General features: G+C 46.2%; 1 protein-coding gene across 5 annotated transcripts in view; it reads left to right on the top strand.

Annotated features, from left to right (window-relative positions):
• Positions 1–23,527, top strand: part of SMOX (spermine oxidase) — a 57,352-nt gene extending 33,825 nt beyond the window's left edge. For 3 of the 5 annotated variants that reach the window (XM_081960403.1, XM_081960402.1, XM_081960404.1), the window contains exons 3-7: positions 4,196–4,422; positions 9,862–10,035; positions 12,030–12,732; positions 18,772–18,932; positions 22,807–23,527. In XM_081960403.1, the coding sequence (XP_081816529.1) occupies positions 4,196–4,422; positions 9,862–10,035; positions 12,030–12,732; positions 18,772–18,932; positions 22,807–22,944 (1,403 nt within the window). In that variant the 3' untranslated portion in view covers positions 22,945–23,527. Of the gene's footprint in view, positions 1–4,195; positions 4,423–9,861; positions 10,036–12,029; positions 12,733–16,198; positions 16,264–18,771; positions 18,933–22,806 lie in introns of those variants that run through there. The other 2 variants (XR_014175988.1, XM_081960405.1) reach the window with 2 other exon arrangements.
• The last annotated feature ends 2,328 nt before the right edge of the window (positions 23,528–25,855 follow it).

Genomic DNA, 25,855 nt, shown 5'->3' on the forward strand with positions numbered 1-25,855 from the left:
ATGATCCTTTTCCCCCCCAGTGTCGTCGTCCCTTTGAACAGTCACTAAACGAATGCTTTGTTATTTCCGATCTGAGCTTCCGTTGGCATGGAAAACCTCCCGGCTAGAGTGCTCTCTTTCAAACTGCTAAATGGGTCAAGCCCGTATTAAAACCTGCTCTTTTGACCAGTTCTGTCTCGGGGCCAGCTTGCCTCAGTTTACCCTTCCTCTGACGTCTTTCTGGACACAATTCCGCCATTGTTTGTTTCCCCGCTTCCAAAGGTCCTTCCGCTCTCTTGCCGCGAAGGTGGAGTGAGAAGTTCTTGCTTTCTCCCGTCAAGTTCCCCTGCCTTTCATCAACCCCGGCCGGATACTGCCTCTGCGATTTTGGCCGGAGCGCTCGTCCGTCGGTATTATAAATATATTCTCTTCCGTCTTTGCGAGGCTCTATAAATAGCACCACGTCTCGAGCAGCGTGGAGAAATTTTGGCAAAAACAAACCATCCTCACAACAACGAGGTGATTAATTGCGATTTAAATCCTCCACGAGCATTCCTTGTATCCTGTCCTCAGCTGACACATCGTCCTTTTGGACACGCAAGTTGAGAAGTTTTTTCTTTTAAAAAAGAGAAAAACAATCAGGGCATAAAAGGGGCCCAAACCAGCGGTGGAATGCTCTGAAGTCTGCTAGCGGTTCGTCGAGTCTGCTACCAAGCTCGTGCTTGGCCACCTGCGTGCCTGAGGTGCGCCCACACCCGCTACAAAAGGAACATTTTGAAGCCTTCCAAGTCTGCAAATAGAACAGCGGAAAGGGGGGGGGGGAAAGCCGCTGTGCCACGCGATTTAGATTAGCTAGAAAGCAGGAAGTCCGACTAATAGAAATAGTGTGTCACAGCTGATCATCGCTTACCTGATCATCGGAAATACCGGTTCGCCCAAACCGGTAGCATTTCACCCCTGCCCCAAACCCACATAAGTTGTGTGTAACAGCATCACAACTCGCTGGCTTTTCTTTCTCCCATGACAATTGTGGACACTCCCCCCCCCCCCAATTGTTCTTTATCTGAGATTTACCGTATTTTTCAGACTATAAGACGCACCATGATTTTGAAGAGGTAAATTTAAAAAAAAAAAGTTTTTGCACTCTGCAGGCCTCCCAAACCCTCTGCACGCCTTACACATATTCAGTGTATAAGACACCCCCAGATTTCCCCCCTCTTTTTTTGAGGGGGAAAAGGTGCGTCTTATACTCCTGACAATATGGTATTTATTTAGCGTACGGCATATCATACACGGGGTTGGGATATACGTTAGTAGGATGGCTAGATTAAAAAAAAAACCACAATAGGAGCGTTAAAAACGATCTATACAGGCAGCGCTCGGCTTACGACCGCGATGGAGCCCAACATATCGGTTGCTAAGTGAGACAGTTGTTAAGTGAGTTTTGCCCCATTTTTGGGACCTTTCTTGAGGGAGTTGATAAGGGAATCAGTGCAGTTGGTAAGTTAGTACTGTGTTTCCCCGAAAATAAAACAGTGTCTTATTTTCGTTTGACTCAGGAAATAAGCGCTTGACCTTATTTTCGGGTAGGTCTTATTATTTTTGAGGTGCAGGAGGCGGCGAGCATGATTACCTCGTGGCTGCTGCTGTGTTGCAATATTTTTGGGAAGAGCTTATTTTCGGGGGAGGGCTTCTTTTAGCGTATGCCAGGGGTGTCCAAACTTGGCAACTTTAAGAATTCTGGGAGTTGAAGTCCACAAGTCTTAAAGTTGCCAAGTTTGGACACCCCTGGCGTATGCGCTCAAAAGCCCGATTGGGCTTTTTATTCCGGGAGGTCTTATTTTCGGGGGAAGAGGGTAACACAGTTGTTACGTGAATCGGGCTTTCCCATGGACTTCGTTTGTCCGAAGGTCGCAAAAGGGGATCACGTTCACCCAGGATACAGCAACCGTCGTAAATATGAATCAGTTGCCAAGCATATGAATTTTGCTCACATAGTTATGTTGCAACGGTCGTGAGTGTGAAAACCGGTCATAAGTCAATTTTTTCAGTGCCATTGTCACTTCAGTCACTAAATGAATGGTTGTAAGTTGAGGACTACTTGCTTTGGAAACTGGCTCGTTGGAAATAGGATCTGTCTCGCTTAGCCACAGAAACTGTGGGCTCAATGGGAGTCGTAAGACGAGGACTAACCTGTACGAGATAGGATTGGCGGAATCGGTTCCTTTCCGTGCTGGACTTAACCAGGGCTTTGTTTTATTAACTGGGACAACTTCAGCTTGTCCTCATTTCCTCCTGATGTGACATCACGGTCTCCCATTGAGTTGATCAACACCCAGCAGTCCATTAACCCAGGAGGCATCTGAAGAGCTTCTGGGAGAGACGCGGTCAAAGAAAGGAAACTCGACAAGTCCCGCATCCGCCTTTTCAATTGAGAACCGAGAGCCTTGTGCGGCACTTGGCCACAACTCTGGAATGGGAAGTGGGTCATCGGCAGCCAAATCTCTGGAGCCAAAAATAGACCCTGGTCGGTGGCGCTTTGCCAGACAGGACGGAAGTCCTTCAAAGTCCAATTCCCTAGAGGACCATCGCCTCTGTCAACACACCTGTGCGATGTTTCCTGGTTTCGCTCTTTAGTTAGGGACTGCCGGAACATCGCGGCGAAACGGCACGCTCTCTCTGGCTTTCTCACGAGAACGATGGGTCCTGTTTTCTCAACGCGGCGCGATTCCAGAAAGCGGGTGGCAATTCAACCAGACGGGGGTTGTTGCCGGCATTACTGGTTCGGTGCGTGTAAAAATTTTGGGCTCGCTTTGCGCGCGCGTGTTTGCACAAAACTAAGCCTGCGCACGTGCAAAATGTTACAAAAAAAGAAAAATAAATAAATGTGCGCAGGAAAATTGTTCTGCGCATGCGCAGAACTGAAAATCAAGATGGCAGCGCCGTATGAGAATCAGTTTGGGGGGGCGTGGCAGGCCTGGTCGCTGCCGGTTCCTGCGACCCAAGCCGCCAAGCCACTACCGGTTCACCCGAACTGGTAGGAAGCCACCTCTGAACTCAACGTGTAGCTTGCACCCAGGACTGGCAGAGGTATAGCCATTCCTGCGCCAGACTTCGGTCAATCAATCTGAATAGAGCTGGAAGGGACCTTGGAGGTCATCTAGTCCAAACACCCACCCACCCACCCCGCTCAAGCAGTAGACCCCTCAGACAAATGGCTGTCCAGTCTCTTCTTAAAAACCTCCAGTGATACAACTTCTGGTGGCAAGCTGTTCCACGGGTTAATTGTCCTCACTGTCAGGAAGCTGCTTCTTATTTCTAGGTTGCTTCTCTCCTTGATTAGTTTACATCCATTCTTGTCCTGCCTGCTGGTTGCTTTGGAGAATAAGTTGACCCCCTCTCCTTTATGGCAGCCCCTCAAATATTGGAAGTCTGCTCTCATGTCTCCCCTAGTCCTTTTTTTCTCTACTGGCCAAACTCAAATCCTGCAACCCTTCTTCGTTTTAGTCTCCAGCTCTTTTAATCATCTCCGTTGCTCTTCTTTGCACTTTTTCCAAAGTCTCAATATCTTTTTGTAATGTGGGGACCAAAACTGAACGGAAGATTTTCCAGGTGTGGCCTTGTAAAGGCTTTGTAAAGCAGTACTAATACTTCACTCAACTTCTGTTCCAGTTGAGCTTACAGGTAGTCCTCAACTTACAACCACAATTGAGCCTAAGATTTATGTTACAAAGCGAGACAGTTAAGTGAGTTTTGCCCCATTTGATGATCTTTCTTGCCCCCATTGTTAAGTGAATCTAGTCCTAGAACTATCTAGTTCTAGTCCCACCTTAGGCATCAAAGCCAGCTGGGTGTTTTGGGGCGAATCAACCAGGAGACGGTGATTTCTAGTCCCACCTTAGCCATCAAAGCCAGCTGGATGACTTTGGGCCAATCAACCAGGAGGCTATGAGTTCTAGTCCCGCCTTAGCCATCAATGCCAGCTAGCTGACTTTGGGCGAGCCAACCAGGAGACGGTGAGTTCTAGTCCTGCCTTAGGCATGAAAACCCGTTGGATGATTTTGGGTCAATCACTCCCTCACAGGGTTGTTGTTGTGAGCTCCTGCTGAGACCTTCCGTTGGTTTGGACGGGGTGGGGGAGGGGGCAGCGGGTCCCTTTCTCGGACTCATCTTGGATTCCCCCCCTCTGCCCCCCCTCCCTCCTTTCCCGTTGCAGCGGACGCAACTTTTGAACTGGGAGCTACGTGGATCCACGGCTCGAATGGAAACCCCGTCTATCATCTAGCAGAAGATAATGGCCTACTCGAAGAGACGACCGACGATGAGCGGAGCATGGGTCGCATCAGCCTCTACTCTAGGAATGGGGTGGCCTATCACCTCACGAGCAGCGGGCAAAGGATCCCGAAAGACTTGGTTGAAGAATTCAGTGATTTATACAACGAGGTTGGTAGCTCCAGGCTCTGGAAAAGCCCTCGCTAGGCTCTCTGGCTGTGCCTTACGGTGGTTTCCCCTTCCTTCCTTCCTTCCTTCCTTCCTTCCTTCCTTCCTTCCTTCCTTCCTTCCTTCCTTCCTTCCTCTCTCTCCCTATCTTTCTCTCCTCTCTTTTTCTTTCTTTCTTTCTCTGTCTCTTTCTTTCTTCCTTTTTTCCCTTCCCTCCTCCTTCTCTATCGTGTTTCTCCCTCCCTCCTTTTCTTTTCTTTCTTTCTTTCTTTCTTTCTTTCTTTCTTTCTTTCTTTCTTTCTTTCTTTCTTTCTTTCTTTCTTTCTTTCCCTTCCTTCCTCCTCTATCTGTTTCTCTCTCCCCCTCTCTCCTTCTCTATCTCTGTGTTTTTCCCTTTTCTTTTTTCTTTCTTTCTTTCACTCTTTCCCTTCCTTCCTTCTCTATTGTGCTTCTCCCTCCCGCTCTTCCTTCCTTCCTTCCTTCCTTCCTTCTTCCTCCTCCTCTATCTGTTTCTCCCTCCCTCCTTCTCTGTGTTTCTCCCTCCCTCCTTTTCTCTCTCTCTCTCTTTCCCTTCCTTTCCTCCTCCTTCTCTATTGTGTTTCTCCTTCCCTCCTTCCCTCCTTCCCTTTCTTCCTTTTCCTTCCTTCTCTATCTATGTTTCTCCCTATCTCCTTTTCTTTCTTTCTTTCTTTCTTTCTTTCTTTCTTTCTTTCTTTCTTTCTTTCTTTCTTTCTTTCTCTCTGTCTCTCTCTCTGTCTCTCTCTCTCTCCTCCTCCTTCCTTTCCTCCTCCTTCTCTATTGTTTCTCCTTCCCTCCCTCCCTCCCTTTCTTCCTTTCCCTTCCTTCCTCCTTTGCTATCTGTGTTTCTCCCTCCCTCCCTCCCTTCTTTCTCTTTCTCTCTCTCTCTTTCTCTTTTCGTCTTCCTCCCTCTTAATTTACTGCCAACTCATGGGAAAATATCCAGTTCAGATAGCCCGGTGAATCGGAGAATCTGGCCAGGGTAATCTTTGGCTCCTGGTAAGAACGGTTGTTCACCATGGCTTGAATTGTAGAATCATTTTTTAAATTCCAGGTTTGGGGAAGGAACCGTTGAAAAACCACAGTTGCACCCAGTAAGTAGGATTGCTGATCTTCCTGGTACCTCAACTTGCGAAGCAGAAGACTTAAAAGAGCCGCCTAATGTCCTTGAGTACATCACATGCGTGGCCTTTCCTCCATCTGAGATTCTCCTGGCTTACTGAAGGCTGCAGTCATTAATATCCTCTTAGAGCATTCCTAGCCTTGTTTGAAAAGCTGGGAATTAATTAAAGGCATTAATTAAAGCTCTACGGTCGCCTTCTCGGGCCTTGTGATGCTAGCGCAGCTATTTCAGAGTGGGGTTTGAAAATCTGGGCTTTGTGGTTTGCTCCAGGCACGGAAGCCCCAAAGGAGTAAAACCCCCTGATTATTCCTTTGATTCTGCTCGTCTTGCCAAAGTGTGATCTGCTTCCTCTCGGCGAGTGGCTTAGCAAGGCTCCACAAACCTTGCGCTGAGCAGGAGATTAAATTCAGGTCTTGCAATAATCGAAATAGTGAGTGTGATTTTGCAGGGAGAGAATGTCAAGAACTCGGAGGCAGGCAGTCCTCGACGTACAACTCTTATAATATGTAAAAGCGAGAAAAATGTTGAGGTCGGAGGGTGCTTATCTTGTCCTGGGCTAAGGAAGAGTTGGGAGTAAACGCCCCCTTTTCTTTCTTTCTTTCTTTCTTTCTTTCTTTCTTTCTTTCTTTCTTTCTTTCTTTCTTTCTTTCTTTCTTTCTCTCTCTCTCTCTCTCTCTCTCTCTCTTCCCCCTTGTATTTCACGCCCCCTTTTCCCGTTCCCTTTCCTTCCCTTAATTTCCTGTTTTCTTTTCTGTTTTTTGTATTTTATACAATAACCAACTGATAATCGGGCTTTATTTATCCTAATCCTATATTAGATAGGAAAAGGAATGAATTATATCTGTAGTGTCACATGACACTCCCCCTCCTCTCTCCCCCGACTCCTGCCCCCCCCGCACATGCGCGCCCTCCCCCCCAGCCCCCGAACCTCGTTTTGGGCCTAGTAGGCCTCCCTGCAGTCTCCTGGGAGCAAAACTGAGCCATGTGTGTAGCCCGTCCCGCTGGGCATAATAATAATAATAATAATAATAATAATAATAATAATAATAATAATAATAATAATAATAATAATAATAATAATACTTTTTATTTGATTAGCCGCAACCCTCTCCCGAAGGACTCGGGGCGGCGTACAATCAAAACAAATAAAAATACACATAAGACAAACATATATACAAAAAGAACAGAGACATATACATATGTGCATGGAGGAGAGTTGACTTATAAGTGAAGACAATTAAAAACACAATTTAAAATCCCCTTAAATAAAATTACTAAATTAAAAAACCCATCAGGAGCGATACGAAGTTATGGTTGAGCCAGGCCAGCTATTTGGAAAAGGTGGGTCTTGAGCTTGACACGGAAGGAGCGGAGGTCAGTAGTGGTCCTAATATCCGGGGGGAGGTCATTCCATAGGGCTGGGCCCACCACAGAGAAGGCTCTGCTCCTAGGCGCCGCCCCATGGCACTGTCTGGTGGACGGCACCTGGAGAAGTCCCTCTCTGTGCGAGCGGATGGGTCGTAGGGATGTATGGGGCAGAATACGATCCCGCAGGTAACTAGGTCCTGAGCCATGGAGCGCTTTAAAGATCGTGATCAAGACCTTGAAACGCACTCGATAGACCACAGGAAGCCAGTGCAGCTCGCGCAGGAGAGGTGTCACATGGGAGTACTTGGTACTCCCCATAATCACCCGCGCGGCCGCATTCTGGACCAACTGCAGTCTCCGAGTGCATTTCAAGGGAAGCCCCATGTAGAGAGGGGAGCATCTACATCAGAGCCCTGAAAATCAACTGGCCAGCAGGAGGGGTGCACTCATCCACGGTGGAGCTGAGCTGGGGCGATGGCTACAACACACATGTGCGCACGCGCGCGCGCACACACACACACACACACTGAGGGATGTTAGGGGTGTCTTTCCCCCACAATTTTCAATTTCAATTTATTTGTGCTTCTAGACCGCCCCCTCTCCCAGAAGGGACTCGGGGCGGTGTACAGTCCATAGAGAATATCACAAAAATACAATAAAAAATTAAATATGTACAGTTTGGAGGAGGTTAAAATGCAATTAAAAGAACTGTACAAAGCTAAATAAATATAATTTTTTAAAATCCCTAAAACAGACACAACAGATTAAAAAACCCTAAGATAACCAGATAATAATACATTTGCCAGGAGGGGCAGTTGTAATTATGCCAGGCCTGCTAATCGGAACAGGTGAGTCTTCAATTTTTGCCGGAAGGAGCGGAGGTCAGAAGTGGTTCTAATGTCGGGGGGGAGGTCATTCCAGAGGGTTGGGCCCATCACAGAGAAGGCCCTACTCCTTGGTGTCGCCCGTTGGCATTGCCTAGTGGACGGCACCAGGAGAAGTCCCTCCCTGTGTGAGCGAATTGGCCGCAGGGATGTATGTGGGAGGATGCGATCCCGCAAGTAACTAGGTCCCGTGCCATGGAGCGCTTTAAAGATGGTAATCAGCACCTTGAAACGCACCCGAAAAACCACAGGTAGCCAGTGCAGCTCGTGCAGGAGAGGTGTTACGTGGGAGTACCTCGTACTCCCCATCACAGCCCGCGCGGCTGCGTTCTGAACCAACTGCAGTCTCCGGGCACGTCCCAAGGGCAGCCCCATGTAGAGAGCGTTGCAGTAATCCAGGCGGGACGTCACCAGCGCATGAGTGACCGTGCGTAAGGCATCCCGGTCCAGTAGGGGGCGCAATTGGCGCACCAGGCGAACCTGGTGGAACGCCCCCCTCGCCACGGCTGCCACATGGTCATCCATTGACAGCCGGGCATCAAGGAGGACGCCCAAATTGCGCGCCCGTTCCACAGGGGGCAATTGTTCGCCCCCTATGGCCAGCGATGGAATCAGCTGGCTGAACCGAGGTGCCGGTAGCCACAGCCACTCGGTCTTGGAGGGGTTGAGTTTAAGTCTGTTGTCCCCCATCCAGACCCCGACGGCTTCCAAGCACCGGGACATCACTTCAACAGCCTCGTTGGGGTGGTTTGGGGTTGAAATATACAGCTGAGTATCATCAGCGTAGAGGTGATACTCAACCCCAAAACCACGGATGATCTCACCCAGCGGCTTCACATATGTGTTGAACAGGAGAGGCGAGAGGACCGACCCCTGTGGCACTCCACAAGTGAGTGGCCTCGGGGTCGACCTCTGTCCCCCTGTCAACACACATTGCCTCCGGTCGGAGAGGTAGGAGCCGAACCACCGCAAAACGGTACCTCCGACTCCTATCCCCTCCAACCGGCGCAATAGGATACCATGGTCGATGGTATCAAAAGCCGCCGAGAGGTCTAATAGGACCAGGATAGAGGAACAACCTCTATCTCTGGCCCTCCAGAGATCATCGACCAACGCGACCAAGGCTGTCTCTGTGCTGTGCCCGGGTCGGAAGCCGGACTGGCGTGAGTCTAGATACTCGGATTCATCAAGGATTCAACAGTATTTGTTTCCAGAGAGTAAGTCACGTCCGTACCAAGTTTGGCTGAAAATGCTCCAGGCGGTCCAGAGTTATGCTGGGGGACACACAGACAGACCGACCCATTTTTATATACATAGAAAAAAGAATAATCATTGAAAAAAAGAGAAGAATTTGGATCTCTCTTTGATGGATCTTTCATCCACTACTTCTGGTTCTGCCCTCAGGTGCTCTGGAGAATTAAGTTGACCCTTTCTGGGAAAAGGAGAGGAAGGAATGGAAGAGAAATAAGAGTAGGAGAGAGGGTAGGAAAGGGAAGAAGAGGGGAGGAGCGGGGGAGAGGAAGGGGAAGTGGAGAAGGGAAAGCAGAGGAGGAAAGAAGAAAGGAGAGGAGGGGAAAAGAAGGGAGGGAAGGAGAAAAGGGGAAGGAAGAAGAAGGAGGGTTGTTATAAAATGAGATGCGTGTAAGAGGTGGCAGAAAAGCAACCTCGATTATATTTTTAACTTTAGGAGGAGAAAAAACTGTTATAAATATTAAAAGATAACGCATATCATTAATGAGAGTTATGAGTTACGTATATTTGTGAATGTATGTATGAGAAATAAAAATTAAAAAACTTTTTTTTTTAAAAAAGGGGAAAAGGAAGAAGAAGGTGACTCTTTCTTTGGATCAGCCCTCAAATCCCGGAAGATGCTCTCATATCACCCCCTCGTCCTTCTCTTCCCTAGTTCCCTCGATTGTTCGTCGTAAGGTTTGGCCTCCAGCCCCCTGATCGTCATCGCTGCTCTCCTCTGCACTCGCGTTAGATGGAGACTTCTTGGGTTATGGGAGACCCCTGTTTTATATGCGCCTTCTGTCTGTCTCGAAACAGGTCTATAACCTGACTCAGGAGTTTTTCCAGAATGGTAAACCAGTCAATGCCGACAGCAAGAATAGCGTGGGGATATTCACGCGAGATGTCGTGCGTAAACGCATCGAGGCCGATCAAGACGACTCAGAGACGATCAAGAAGCTGAAGCTCGCCATGATCCAGCAATACCTGAAAGTAAGGAGGGGATGGGAGATGGCAAAGTGTTGGGACTTGAAGGACCAAGACGATGAGACGACAGCTCCCGGAATTCTCCCAATATTTTATGATTGGCAGCAGAAGTGGTATTCAGTCGGTTTGGACTGGTTCGCCCGAACCAGTAGTGGAAATTGAGGGTGGGCCTGCCCCGGCTCTATGCCGTCCTATTTAGGCACATTTTTGAGGTTGGGTGCATGCGCGGAAGGCCGGGCACGCAGGGGGTGAAGCAGTGGTAACAAAATGTGAAACCCACCGCTGATTGACAGCAGTTGTGCTGGAGAGGTCTACAGTTTTTGGTCCAAACTTAAGTTCTCATATCGGTGAAAGCTGTTGTTCAATGGAAATTGTTCTGCCCGTGCGCAGAACTCAAAAAAGAAAGATGGCAACGGCAGCAACCGGGGAACCGGTTCATGGGCGTGGCCAGCCTGGATCGCTGCTGGTTCTGCGACCCAGGCCAGCATACCATTACCGGTATGATATATAACATATATATAGCTTCTACTGTAAAATGGCTTCTACTGTACAGCGCAGTGGAGATGCCATCAGGTTTTGAGCTACCCATCCTATGGTGTAGTCTAGTGAAAACTTTTGTGTCTGTGTGTAAACGTGTGTGTGTTCCAATATAACTCTGGAGCGCCTTGAGCAATTTCAACCAAACTTGGTATACTGATGTCTTACTCTCTAGAAACAAATACAGTGGGGGTAAGACACCCCTAACACCCCTCAGGGTGCGTATTCTGTTAAGATACAGCCTGTTGTGCCTTAAAATGGCTTCTACTGTACTGCCGTAAAATGGCTTCTATGTACAGCGCTGTGGAGTTGCCATAGTAACGGCTTCACAGTACTCCACAAGGGGGCTCCCTCTGGTAAGGGGGAAAATCCAACATTAGAAACTGCGGCGGCATTCATGGAAGGAGGGTTAGGATAAATAAATACCCAGGCAGCGCCGTGTTATCAGCTAGTAGTGAATAAATGCATGGGATCAGAAATTGGGAGATGGTGAGGTCTGGTCTTTTTTTTCAGATGTGAAGCCAGCTGTGTGACTTTGGACCAGTTCCTCTTTCTCAGGAAGTCATAGGGTACAAATAATCAATCAGGAAACTTTCAATATCCATATAAATCATAAGGATGCAAGCAACAAAGTTCCAGTCCTGTAGTCATAAGTGGGAGGAGATGGGAGATAGGAACGATGAGAAGATTAATCGTAATAGTAATGCAGCCTTAGTTAATAGTTTGACAGAGGTGAGGGAATTATTTGTTTAGCAGAGTGATGGCATTCGGGGAAAAAACTGTCCTTGTGTCTAGTTGTCTTGGTGTGCAGTGCTCTAAAGTGTCATTTTGAGGGTAGGAGTTGAAACAATTTATGTCCAGGATGCGAGGGGTCTGTAGATATTTTCACAGCCCTCTTTCTGGCTTGTGCAGCGTACAGGTCCTCAATGGAAGGCAGGTTTGCAGCAATTATTTTTTCAGCAGTTTTAATTATCCTCTGAAGTCTGTGTCTGTCTTGTTGGGTTGCAGAACCAAACCAGACAGTTAAAGTGGGAGAAGATGGTGATAGGAATGATGAGAAGACTAATAGTAATAGTAATGTAGCCTTAGTGAATAGTTTGATAGTGGTGAGGGAATTATTTGTTTAGCAGAGTGATCGCGTTCGGGGAAAAACTGTCCTTGTGTCTAGTTTTCGTTGTTCAGTGCTCTATAGTGTCGCTGTGAGGGTAGAAGTTGGAACCATTTATATCCAGGATGTGAGGGGTCTGTAGATATTTCCACAGCCCTCTTTTTGACTCGTGCAGTGGACAGGGCCTCAATGGAAGGCAGGTTGGTAGCCATTGTTTTTTTCTGCAGTTCCGATTATCCCCTGAAGTCCGTGTCTGTCTTGTTGGGGTGCAGAACCAAACCAGACAGTTATGGAGGTGCAGATGACAAGACTCAATCGTTCCTAATGGAAATATCGTCTTCCGTTTCTCCTGGAGCAGGTGGAAAGTTGTGAGAGCAGCTCTCACAGCATGGATGAAGTCTCTCTCAGCGAATTTGGGGAGTGGACTGAGATTCCCGGAGCCCATCACATCATCCCTTGCGGCTTCATGAAGATTGTGGAGATCCTCTCCCGCGCCATCCCAGAGACGGTCATCCACCTGAACAAGCCGGTCAAATGCATCCACTGGAACCAGTCCATCAGCAAGGAGATCGAGCGAGTGGCCGACCACAACGAGGAGCACCTGGAGGAGAAAGCGGGGTACAGCGTCCTGGTGGAGTGCGAAGACTGCGAGTTCATCTTGGCGGACCACGTCATTGTGACCGTCTCTTTGGGGGTACTGAAGAAGCGCCACGAGGAGATGTTCTATCCGTCGTTGCCCGACGAGAAAGTGCTGGCCATTCAGAAGCTGGGCATCAGCACCACCGATAAGATCTTCCTGGAATTTGAGGCCCCCTTCTGGAGCCCCGAATGCAACAGCATTCAGTTCGTTTGGGAAGATGAAGCGGAAGCTGAGAGCCTCACCTATCCAGAGGAGCTGTGGTACAAGAAGATCTGCAGCTTCGATGTCCTCTACCCGCCAGAGCGTTACGGCCACGTCTTGAGTGGCTGGATCTGCGGCGAGGAGGCCCTCATCATGGAGAAGTACGACGACGAAACGGTCGCCGAGATCTGTACGGAGATGCTCCGCAAATTTACAGGTTGGTGGTCCTTCCTTTTGGGATCTAGAAGGTGGATCTAGAACAGTGGGTCTCAACCTTCCTAATGCTGCGATCCTTTAATACAGTTCCTCATGTTGTGGTGACCCCCAACCATAACATTATTTTATGTTTTCCATTTCCCCCCGAAAATATGTGTTTTCCAATGGTCTTAGGCAACCCCTGTGAATGGGTCGTTCGACCCCCAAAGGGGTCTCGACCCACAGGTTCAAAACTGCTGATCTAGAAGGTGGGGGTGGAGAATGAAGGAACAATGGGTAGCGCACGTCCCCGTGGTGGCTCTACCTGAATTTCCATTACGGTGCGGAGCCGAGATCAGTCATGGGGCCAAGGCTTAGGTAGGAGTCTCCTGCAGTGGTTTGTCATTGTGGGAAGAGCCACATCCATTTATGGTGGGACCAAGATAAAGCAGGGGTGGGATTCAGCCGGTTCGTACCGGTTCCGGCGAACCGGATGCTAATTTTGCGTCTGGTTTGCCGAACTGGTTGTTGCAAGGATGGGCTGGCCCCTCCCACCCTGCCCCGCCCCACCCCTTCCAGGAGTCTCCACACAGTCCATTCATCATGATAGGGAAGTACAAGGCCTGCGCTACCTGAAGTTCTGGAAGTCTGGAAATGGACCCTTTTCTGGCCTCCGGAGGGCCTCCGGAGCCCAGAAGAGGCTGTTTTTGCCCTCTTGGAGATCCGGAGCCTGGGAAGGGAGAAAACGCCCCCCCCCCCCCCCGGGAGGAGGGTGAGTAGTCAACGCCCCCCCCCTCCATGGACAGAGAACCGGTTGCTAAAACGTTTCAATCCCACCCCTGAGATAAAGGTAAGTGCTTCCAAGGAGTCCCATGCAGAACCTCCTCCTTATGGGAGGAGCAACATCCCATTTATGGTGGGACCAAGGCAGCGGTAGGTGCTTCCAAGATGTTCTGTTCAGAACTTCATAATTGTTGAAGGAGTTGCATCCCATTTATGGATGGGATCAAGATAAAGGTAAGTGCTTCCAAGGAGTCTTGTGCAGAACGTTGGTAGGTTGCAGGCGGTACGCCCTGGTAGGAGGTACCGGTGCCTACCAGGAGCACTGGGTACCATTCCGGCACGGTGCTCCGGAGGGCCCACCCACCCTCCTTACCTGTATTTGAGCTTTTTGGCGCTTCCGCGCATGCGCACGGAGCGTATGGCGCCTTCGCAACGCTCTGCCGAGCAGCTGGAGCATTGCGGAGGCATCGCAGGAGGTAAGGACGCAGGTGCGCATGTGCTGTGCTTGTTCATGTGGTGGACGCCGGGCCCCGTTGCACCATACTGGTTGCACCGGGATCCAGAACCCACAACTGGTGCAGAACTGTCATAATTGTTGTGGGAGGAGTCACATCTCATTCATGGTGGGAGTAAGAGAAATGTAGATGCTTCCAAGGAGTTCCAGGCAGAATTTCATGATTGTGGGAGGGGTCACATTTATGATGGGACCAAGGTCTAGGTAGATAGTTCCAAGGAGTCTCATGAAGAATGAAAAACTTGCGGGAGGAGTTCCATCTCATTTATGGTGGAACCAAGGCAGATGTAGGTGCTTCCAAGGAGTTCCATTAAGAACTTTCTCATTGTTGAAGGAGTCACGTCCTGTAGCGGGATCCTGCCGATTTAACAACCGGTTCGGTGATTGCGCGCGGGCGCAGTTTTAAGAATACTTACCTTTCACGATACTGCTGGGAAGCAAAACCCAGTTGAGACGCGGCAATCCACGTGAATCAGCAGAGAAGATATAGGTCAGTAGCGCACTGGCTGGCTGGCGCACCCACCTGATCGTCGGAGGTACCGGTTCGCCCAAACCGGTCCAAACTGGTAGATTCCCACCCCTGGTCACATCCCATTTATGATGGGACCAAGGTAAAGATGGATGGGTCTGGATGCAGCCCATGGGCCTTGAGTTTGACACCGCTGGTCCGCATACTTCTTTTTTTAAAAAGTTTTTTATTTTTTTCATTTTCATAACAAATAAACACATACATACTGTTACATATCCAACATTATATTATATTGTTAAATGTTTACATCAATTTGTCTTACCATCAACCCCCCAAAACAATTATTGCCTCTTTGGCTCCCCATATACCGTATTTATACCCTATTCTTCTCCCTCTCTCCTCCTCCTCCCTACCTCCTTTCTTCCCTCTGTTATCCTTCTCTACTTTCCCTTCCTCTCTCCTCCTCCACTCCTTCTTTCTCTTCTCCTCTTCCCCGCCCTCTCTCTTATCCCTCTCTTCTTCCCTTACCTCTCTCCTCTCCTTCGCACTCTTCATCTCATTTACTCGGTGTATTTCAGGCTCTGAGCGAGCTCCATTTTATGTTGATAGCATTTATAATTCCTTTTCAATATACATATTTAATTTTAACTTATATCCTCCTGCTCCTTTTTTGAAAGAAAAAAAAGTATACATATATAGTAATTATGCTGGTTTTGTTGTATTCGGGTCTTTTCCCGTGTAAGATTGAGATTGTCTTTGCAACGTTTCGGCAAGATCTCACCTGCCATGTTCAGGCTTGGGCTTAAAAGCCCAAGCCTGAAGATGGCAGGTGAGATCTTGCCGAAACGTTGCAAAGACAATCTCAATCTTACACGGGAAAAGACCCGAATACAACAAAACCAGCATACCTACACCCGTGAAAATCTACGAAAACAAATATAGTAATTATATATATATATATATTAAAAAACCCAACCTATTTTTGGCCGGGATGTACACCTAGTTACAATTCCCAGCTATTCTCATCATTATATTTATATAGTTATACATCATTACACACCCCAAATTTATAGTTCTGTTTTTATAATCTCAATAATTTTCCATTATAAGCATATTTCATGTTCCATTTTTTCCATATCTTAACTTAGCTTACCCTTCAGTGTCTTTAAATAACCATCCTTACTGTTCAAGGTTCATTAAATACTTCAAACCAAATCTCCCCAAATGTACTGCTTGACATCTCATCCTTATCTCCTCCCCCAGTAATTTCTTAACCTGGTTTGGGAATGCCAGCTAGCTTTCAAGTGATTTACCAAGATGACAGACAGTGCCTGTCTTTGCAGAATAGAAATATGAGGGAGTCATCGTTTACGCCTAAGCCAGGTTGTTGAGACGCACTTTCTGCTAATCTCTCTAATTTGCGTTTCCGTTTGAAAACCGGTGACAGCAGCTTTCCCCCAAGCAGAAAAACCAGTTTTAGGAGAATTGTTTTGCCTTGTTTACCCTGCATATTTTTTTTCCTTTGACCTGGGCATGACCGTGAATAAATGGCCAGATAACTCTGCAACCGTCATCACAAGGCATGTGATACTTTTAAATAATATTTACTTAACTGTTCTGGCACCCAATTCCTCTTGATGTTTAAGTACTCTGCGTTGACCCAGATCTCTGCAACAAAAATGTCAGAGTTGCTAGAATAATCTTTTCTTTAAATAAATACAGATGGACCTTGACATACGACCCCAATGGAGCCCAACATTTCTGTTGTAAAGCGAGACGTTGGTTAAGTGAGTTTTTGCCCCCCTTTTACGATCTTTCTTGCCACGGTTGTTAAGTGAAACACTGCAGTTGTGAAGTTAGGAGCACGGCTGTTAAGTGAACCGGGCTCCCCTTTTGTCAGAAGGTCGCAAAAGGGGATCCCATTGACCCCGGGGACACTGCAACCGTCATAAACGTGAGTCAGTTGCCAAGGGTCTGAATTTTGATCGTGGGACCACGGGGATGCCGCATCGGCCACATCTTTCAATGGCGTTGTAACTTAGAACGGTCACTAAACAAACTGTTGTAAATCAAGAACTGCTTGTAGTGCCCCAGGTTAAACTTTGCCACCAATTTGGTCTTCTGAATCCAACAATATCATGACATTAATGAAAAGAAGTACTATCGGTGACATCAGAGGTGGAATTCAGCCGGTTCTGACTGGTTCTGACGTACTGGTAGTGGAAATTTTGAGTACCGTATTTTCCGGAGTATATGATGCACCTTCCCCCCCCCCCTTAAAAAGGGTGAAAATTTGGGTGCGTCTTATATACCGAATGTAGCCTCACCCACCCACTGTCCCCCCACCCTTTGGCCTCTGCCTCCCAGCAATTTCCCTCCTTGCAGCAAACGGGGAAAACGGGGCTTGCGGAGGTTGCAATAGGCTATGGCAATCCCTGCAGCCTGAAACAGCTGATGATCGGGAGGCGCGCTTAAACTGAAAGTGAAACTTGATGTTTGCTCCACGAGGCAAATTGCTGGGAGGCAGAAGCAGATTTTTTTTTCTTGTGCTAATCAGGCTGTTTGCTGCAAGGAGGCAAGTCAATAGCTATAAATGCCTATAGAATGTTCAAATTATTGAACATTCTTATTTTTTAAAGACTGCTTTATTATTGTTCTAGACAGCTTAACAAAACGAAGAAGCTTTTTAAAATAAATGCTTGATCTGGAGAGGCCCAGTGCTATTGTATCTTCTTTTAAATAGCAGAGAATAAGGTATACTGCCAGAAAGCCACATCAATTTTAGCAGCATCTGTACAAGTAGAGTCTGAAATGTAACACTACAGAAATGTAACACTACAAACAGTGTATATTGTCTGTACTGTTTGCTGTTTGTTGCAAGGAGGCAAATTGCTGGGAGGCAGAGGCAGATTTTTTCCCCTTGTTTTCCTCCCCCAAAGCTAGGTGCGTCTTATACTTAGGAGTGTCTTATACTCTGAAAAATACGGTAGTTTGGAGAACCGGCAAATACCACCTTTGGCTGGCCCTGCCCTCCCGCTCTTGCTGTTCCCTGTCCTATATTCCCTTGTTTTTTACCTCAGCTGATTCACGCGCCTCACTTGAGCTAAACAACAGCTCAGCTCACCAGCGCTGACACTGAGGGCGGTCGTTGAGTGCTGCGCAGACAAAGCACTGTGGAACTGGTAGAAAAAGATTTGGAATTCCACCGCAGGGTGACATGATAGCAGGATTCCAATATTTGAGTGGCTGCCCCGAAGGGGAGGAGGTCAAGCTATTCTCCAAAGCACCCGAAGGCAGGACAAGAAGCAACGGGTGGAAACTAATCAAGGAGAGAAGCAACCTAGAAATTTTCTGACAGTGAAAACAATAAACCAGTGGAATGACTTGCCTCTAGAGGTTGTGGGTGGTCCATCACTGGAGGCTTTTTAAGAAGAGCCTTTTATCTAGTGTAGGGTTTCCTGCTTGAAGAGGGGGTTGGACTAGAAGACCTCCAAGGTCCCTTCCAACCCTATTATTCTATTTTCTCTGTTCTGTGTCCTTGGTCTTCTTTACATCTGTATTACTTGGCTAATACTGGATTCAGAACGGCCTTTATTAAAATAAGACCGGGTCTTATATTAATCCCCCCCCCCAAAGATGCATTAAGTCTTATTTTCCAGTTAGGTCTTATTTTCGGGGGAAATAGGGACTAAATGCGTCCGTCTGGCTGATGATCTTAACTGGGGGTTATGAGCATCCTGAGAAATCATGCTAGCGCTTAATTCCCAGATAAAGGTTCCCCTTGCACATATGTGCCAATCGTTCCCGACTCTAGGGTGCGATGCTCATCTCCGTTTCAAAAGCCGAAGAGCCAGCGCTGTCCGAAGACGTCTCTGTAGTCATAACTACGCATGGAACGCTGTTACCTTCCCACCAAAGGTGGTTCCTATTTTTCTACTTGCATTTTTACATGCTTTCGAACTGCTAGGTTGGCAGAAGCTGGGACAATAATGGGAGCTCACTCCATTATGCGGCGCTAGGGATTCGAACTGCTGAACTGCCGACCTTTCCGATCGACAAGCTCAGCGTCTTAGCCACTGAGACACTGCGTCCTTATTTCCGGATAGGTCTTACTTTTAAATTTCCGATTAGGTCTTATTTTGGGGGAAATACGGTAACAGTAGAGATTCATTCAAGGTGGAGCGAATATCTTCCTGCTGGAAAATCAAGGCCAAGAAAAATCTTATATTTAGGGTTCAAAATTGAGGTTTTTTATTTTTTTAACAGCTAACCCACAATCTCCATTTCCGCTTTAGGGAATCCAGACATTCCGAAACCTCGGCGGATCCTTCGATCCTCTTGGGGTAGCAACCCTTATTTCCGTGGCTCTTACTCCTACACACAAGTTGGGTCGAGCGGAGCAGATGTGGAGAAACTCGCGAAACCTTTGCCTTACACAGAGAGTTCCAAAACAGTGGTAGGTATTAGCACCGCTAGCGCTGATGATGTTACCTAGTTGGGTCATGAAACGTCTGCAAGAAAACAGCCAGGCTCAGAGAGACCCAAACACCCCCCAGTCTTTTTCCTCCTCCTCCTGCTCCTGCTCCTCCTCCTTCTCCTCCTCCCCTCCCCCTCTTCCTTCTTTTCCTCCCAGCAAACCCCACTCCCTTCTAGCACTGATGATGTTGCCTAGTTGGATAATAAAATGTCTGGAAGAAAACAACCAAGCTCAGAGAGCACTAGGGACCCCACAGTCCTCCTCCTCTTCATCCTCCTTCTCTTAGAATTTTATTTATTAAATTTGATGCTGCTCATTTCAGTATCCAAAGTGATTTTGGGCATCTTACAAGGCCATAAAAGTATAAATTGGGGGGGGGGGGAGGGATGTGCGATCTTGGAGCTGCAAGATCGCCATTGATATCTCTGCCGCTGGACGGTCCCTTTGGACCTAAACTGTCCGTAGAGACGGTGATAGAGAAGGGAACATCCTGCTGATCCCAGGGACATCACAAAGTCCCAGGTAGATCCAGGAGAAGCCCTTTTTTCCAGCCACGGTGAAGCAGCCATTGAAGCTGCTGAAAGTTGGGACAGCTCCAGAACGGAAGAAAAGTGGGAGAGAAAGTGTGTCGAATTGGTGAGATAACATTTATTATTAGAGAAGAGAACACCCCAAAAGATCAAAAGTAAAGTTAAAATCAAAGACAGAAGAGGTTAAGCGGCGAGATTAAGCCTGAGTCAAACTTAGTGTGTTATCTTTCTTTAACTTTTTTTTAAATGGATGGAACTTTTACAAATGCCTTTTACTTTTAAACTGGACTGGTTTTTATTTTCTTCTTCTATTTTTCTTTTTTTTAGTACTTATTGATTAAGACTTTCTCTCTTTCTCTTTTCAACGCTCTATTGATTTTTTTTTTATCTAAGAACTTTTCTCCTTAAGTTTGGAATATAAAGAGGGGAGTAAAAGCAGAGGAAAAGAAGTAACACTGCCACTTAGAGGCTTGCAGGCATTATTTTTCTTGTTTTCTTTGAACATTTGATCTACATTTCTGAGCTTGTTTATTGAAAATGATCGTGGGAAGAGCACGGACTGTTTATACAGGTGCTCCTCTGGGGTACTATCACTAGCTGGATTGGAGTGGAAAGAAAGCATTGACTTGAAAGAATACAGTGAACTTGTTTGGAATTTAATAAAAAAACTTTGGATCATATAGTGGCAGTGTTTACTACCTGGAGGAATGGCACAACATGAAAAAGAAAAGGAAGTAACATTACAAATAATTATGCAAGAAATTCAAAAAATACAAATAAGAACAGAGCATTGAAAAGAGAATGGAAAACATTGAACAAAAAACAGAAAAAATAGATGAAAAATTTGAGAAAAATTTGAAAATATTTACCAAATGATGATGAAATTTGAGGATGGAGTTCAAAAAATTGAAGAAAAAGATGAACAAAGAGACAAGAAAATTGGTGATATTGACAGCAGATTGAGCGTGGTTTGAAAAGACAGGAGTGGAATATTGACATGGGAGATTGACAGATTGAAACTTTACCTCAGACTCCAAAACATAGAAGTAGAAAAGGGACAAAATTTGGCAGAAGTAATGAGAGAAATTTTGGCAGAAGCATCGGTGATAACCAGAGGGAAGTTGATGGAAGGAACAGATGGAGGGTTTCGAGTCTTTATAAGATATGCAATGAAAAACAAGTTGCCAAGAAAAGTCCATATAAGATCTACCAAGAAAGCAATTAGAACACAAATACTACAAATGGCAAGAGATATAAGATTACACTACTATTGGAAGGATACAGGATGATGTAATGAAATGCTATAATAAAAACTAATTTAAATTTAGTTAAATTTAGAATTTTACACATAAAATGAAGTAATAATAGTTATAGTCAAATAAATGATTAACAATTATAATAATGCATATATATATATATATATATATATATATATATATATATATACACATACACTAGATTGATAATATGAAATTCTATATAAATTGTAAGTGAAGACTATGGAGAAGATGCTCAAAAGTTTTGTAACCAAAGATAAACAATTTTATATAGAATATAATATAAAGACGTAATATTACTGGATGGTTTTAGGATGATGAAATAAAATGCCAGGAGGAAGTTATTCATAAAATAATGGAATGTGCTGAAATGAGTAAATTGACATTTGAAATTAGAGAACAAGAAGATAAACAATTTTATAAGACATGGGATTTATTTTATCAATGGTTAGATAAAAAACCATGGAAATGAAAGATACTAGAGAATGTTATCAATACAAGAATAATAGAATGATACTGAATATAACATAAAGATATATTATTATTGGATAGATTGAAGATGATGTAATGAATTGTTATAATATAAATGAACCCAACATTTAGTGTATCTCATTTAAAATGAAGGAATAATAGTGATGTAAAACAAATGAGGTATAATGATAATAATGTATAAACATATTCGATTTGATATTATGTGATTTACATAAATTGCAAGTGATGACTATGGAAATAATGCACAAAAACCTTGCAACCAATCGACACACTGTATGTAATGGGAGATGGTTTTATGTTTTATGTCTTGTTTGTCTGTCTAAAAATAAATAAAAAATAAAAAAGCGTAAATGTGAAAGTATTAACAAAATTAACAATATATTAGAAAATACACATAATACCATCATTTGTATTTATGTATTTATTTATATCCTGCCTGTATTACTTTATACATAATTCAAGGCAGCAAACATACCTAATACTCCCTCCACCCGCTGTTTTCCCCACTACAACAACCCTGCGAGGTAGGTTGGGCTGAGAGAAAGTGAGTAGCCCATAAGTTATCCAGCCGGCTTTCATGCCTAAGGTGGAACTAGAACTCACCGTCTCCTGGTGATTGGCCCAAAGTCACCCAGATGGCTTTCATGCCTAAGGTGGGACTAGAATTCACCGTCTCCTAGTGATTGGTCCAAAGTCACCCAACCAGCTTTCATGCCTAAGGCGGGACTAGAACTCACCGTCTCCTAGTGATTGGCCCAAAGTCACCCACCTGGCTTTCATGCCTAAGGCGGGACTAGAACTCCCCGTCTCCTGGTGATTGGCCCAAAGTCACCCATCCTTCTTTCATGCCTAAGGCGGGACTAGAACTCACCGTCTCCTGGTGATTGGCCCAAAGTCACCCAGCTGGCTTTCATGCCTAAGGCAGGACTAGAACTCACAGCCTCCTGGTTTCTAGCCAGTTTTTTTCACTACTAAATCTGCCTATATGGTCTGACATCTCTTCTCACTGGAGGAATCTAGAACAAAGGAATATTTTCTGAAGTTATTCCCAGTGTCCTCCTGGTTCTTGAAAAGAAACTGGATAGAATTTGTTTTGCAATGTGAAGTAATGTGATAGAATACAGGTAGTCCTTGACTTACGCCCACAACGGACTCTGAAATTTCTGTTGCTAAGCGAGACATCGGTTAAAGGAGTCCGGCCCCATTTTACGACTTTCCTCGCCGCATTTGTCAAGCGAGCCACCGTAGCCGTTAAGTGAGCCACACGGTTGTTAAGTGAATCTGGCTTCCTCGCTGGCCAGAAAGTCGCAAAAGGGGCGTGACTCCGGGGCACTCCGACCGTCATAAGTACGAGTCAGTTGCCAAGCCTCTGAATTTTGATCGCGGGGAAGGCTGTGACGGTCGTAAAGTGTGAAAAACGGTCCTTAATTTGCTGTTTTCAGTGCCGTTGTAAGTTCGAACGGTCGCTAAACGAACTATCCAATAGGGTTATTGTTTTGTGAAACATTTCTTAAGATGCTTCTCTCCTCTCTTTCTTTCTGGCTGGATCTCCAGCCTAAGCAGGTGATGTTTTCGGGCGAGGCAACGCACAGGAAGTACTACTCCACCACCCATGGTGCTTTGCTGTCGGGTCAGAGAGAGGCGGCTCATCTGACTGAAATGTACCAAGACCTTCTGTCCTGCAAGACTTGAGATGCCGGGACCTACAGAAGACCTTTTAAACTTTTAATTCCTTTTCCTGTTGTGCATCTAAACCAAGGGGTGTCCAAACTTGGGAACTTTAAGACTTGTGGACTTCAACTCCCAGAATTCCCCAGCCAGGCTGGCTGGGGAATTCTGGGAGTTGAAGTCCACAAGTCTTAAAGTTCCCAAGTTTGAACACCCCTGATCTAAACCAAACTTTCCTTTTTCTTTCTTTCCTTCCTTCCTTCTTCGTCTTTTTTTTAACGCTGATCCTAGGAACATTTTTATCTTTTTATATGACACAAAAATAATAAGCCTTTGCTATTTTAACTCCTAGTTGGTGGACCGTAGTTAGTTTTCACGTACTGTATTGTTAGCAGGAAAGGGGGCTCCTTCTGCTCGGATGGAGGTAGAGTCCTCCTTGCGTCCGGCCTTTTCCGACTGGACTTCTGGGAGCGATTTCTCTCCGTCTCCTCTTTCTTTCTTTTTCTTTCTCTCTCTCTCTCTCTCTCTCTCTCTCTCTCTCTCTCTCTCTCTCTCTCTCCCGGTATTGTAAGTGCCTTCTATAGTTCAATAAATGTTGCAATGGTCACTCTTTTCTGGTATCCATTCATTGCGAGAAGCATCAGGACGGTTCCTCCTCCTCTATTTTCTACTTCCTCTCCTCCTCTTCCTCCATCCCTCCTTCTTCCCCTCCTGCTCCATTTCCTACTTCCCCTTCCTCTTTTTCCATCTACTGCTCCATTTTCTACTTCCCTTTCCTCCTGTTCCACTCCTCCTCCTCCTCCCCTTCTCCTGCTCCATTTTCTACTTCCGCTTCCTCCTCCTCCATCCCTTTCCCTCCTGCTGCTCCATTTTCTAGTTCCCCCTCCTCTTTCTCTTCCTCCTCCTCTTCCTCCTCCTCTATTTTCTACTTCCTCTCCTCCTCCTCTTCCTCCATCCCTCCTTCTTCCCCTCCTGCTCCATTTCCTATTTCCCCTTCCTCCTCTTCCATCACTCCTTCTCTTCCTCCTCTCTCTCTCCTCCTCCTCTCCCTCCTACTGCTCCATTTTCTCCTTTCCTTTCCTCCTATTCCACTCCTTCTCCTCCTGTCCTCCTCCTCCTCCATCCCTTTCCCTCCTGCTGCTCCATTTTCTAGTTTCCCCTCCTCCACCTTCTCTTCCTCCTTCTCTTCCTCCTCCTCTATTTTCTACATCTTCTTCTACTCCTCCATCACTCCTTCTCCTTTCCCTCCTCCATTTTCTACCTCCCCTTCCTCCTTTTCCATCACTCCTTCTCCTCTTCATCCTCCTCCTCTCCCTCCTCCTGTTCCATTTTCTAGTTCCCCCTTTTCTTCCTCTTCCTCCTCCTCTTCCTCCTCCCCTTCCTCCTCCTCCTCCTCCTCCTCCTCCTTTATTTTCTACTTTCTCTACTTCCCCATCCCTCTTTCCCCTCCTGCTCCATTTTCTACCTCCCCTTCCTCCTTTTCCATCATTCCTTCTCCTCTTCTTCCTCCTCCAAATTCCTCTTCTTCCTCCTCCAAATTCCTCTTCTTCCTCCCCCTCCCCTTCCTCCTCCTCCTCCTCCTTCCTCAATATTATGTGGATGATGGGTGGATCCACCTTGATGGCTTGTTTGGCCCCACCCAGAGTGATTTGCAAACCATGGATTATGACTCCAGCAGTTCCTTGAACTCAAGCCAATCACACTTGAACAAATTAGAGAGCACACGCATCGTTTCTAATCCCAATTAGTTCAACACAAATGTGTCCATTTAACAATGCGCACACACACACACACACACTTCCTGTTTGGGTTCATAACAACATTCTCCCTCAGACCAAGTTTTCCTTGCACTGCAGTTATACATTGGGATCCTGGGTGGTCCCTGAGTTTGGTGGCTTGTAGACATTTCATGACCCAACTAGGTAACATCATCAGTGTTAGAAGGGAGTGGGGTTTGCTGTCTCCACTTCTTTCCATCACAGATGATGTTATCTAGCTGGGAAATGAAATGTCTGCAAGAAAACCCATCCTCACGTGAATTCAGAGGGTAGTTCAGGTTGAAACGTAACAGAGATCTTAATATTGTGATTGGCCCAAAGTCACCTGGCTGGATTTCATGCCTAAATAGGACTAGAACTCACCATCTCCTGGTGATTGGCCCAAATTCACCCAGTTGGTTTTCATGCCTAAGGCAGGACTAGAACTCCCCGTCTCCTGGTGATTGGCCCAAAGTCCCCCAGTTGGTTTTCATGCCTAAGGCAGGACTAGAACTCCCCGTCTCCTGGTGATTGGCCCAAAGACACCCAGCTGCCTATCATGCCTAAGGTAGGACTAGAACTCCCCGTCTCCTGGTGATTGGCCCAAAGTCCACCAGTTGGTTTTCATGCCTAAGGCAGGACTAGAACTCCCAGTCTCCTGGTATTTGGCCCAAAGACACCCAGCTGCCTATCATGCCTAAGGTAGGACTAGAACTCACTGACTCCTAGTTGATTGGCCCAAATTCACCCAGTTGGTTTTCATGCCTAAGGCAGGACTAGAACTCCCCGTCTCCTGGTGATTGGCCCAAAGTCCCCCAGTTGGTTTTCATGCCTAAGGCAGGACTAGAACTCCCCGTCTCCTGGTGATTGGCCCAAAGTCACCCAGCTGCCTATCATGCCTAAGGTAGGACTAGAACTCACTGACTCCTAGTTGATTGGCCCAAAGTCACCCAGTTGGCTGTCGTGCCTAAAGCAGGACTAGAAATCACAAAGAAACTACACAGGTTTGTTACTTTGATAGTAACAAGGAGCCCTTGTTTTTCTAGAATTCTCTGTCATTTCCTCGGCGGATGAGGATATCCAGGAAGGGCGGTGCGGTGTTGTTATTCTTCTTCCTTTGTGGATTTTATTTCTTTGAAGATGTTGGGTTTGTCATGTGTCTTCCGTAGTTGTTCCTT

Source organism: Natrix helvetica (genome assembly GCF_964273705.1).
Source record: "Natrix helvetica genome assembly, chromosome: 7".
NCBI lineage: Eukaryota > Metazoa > Chordata > Lepidosauria > Squamata > Natricidae > Natrix > Natrix helvetica.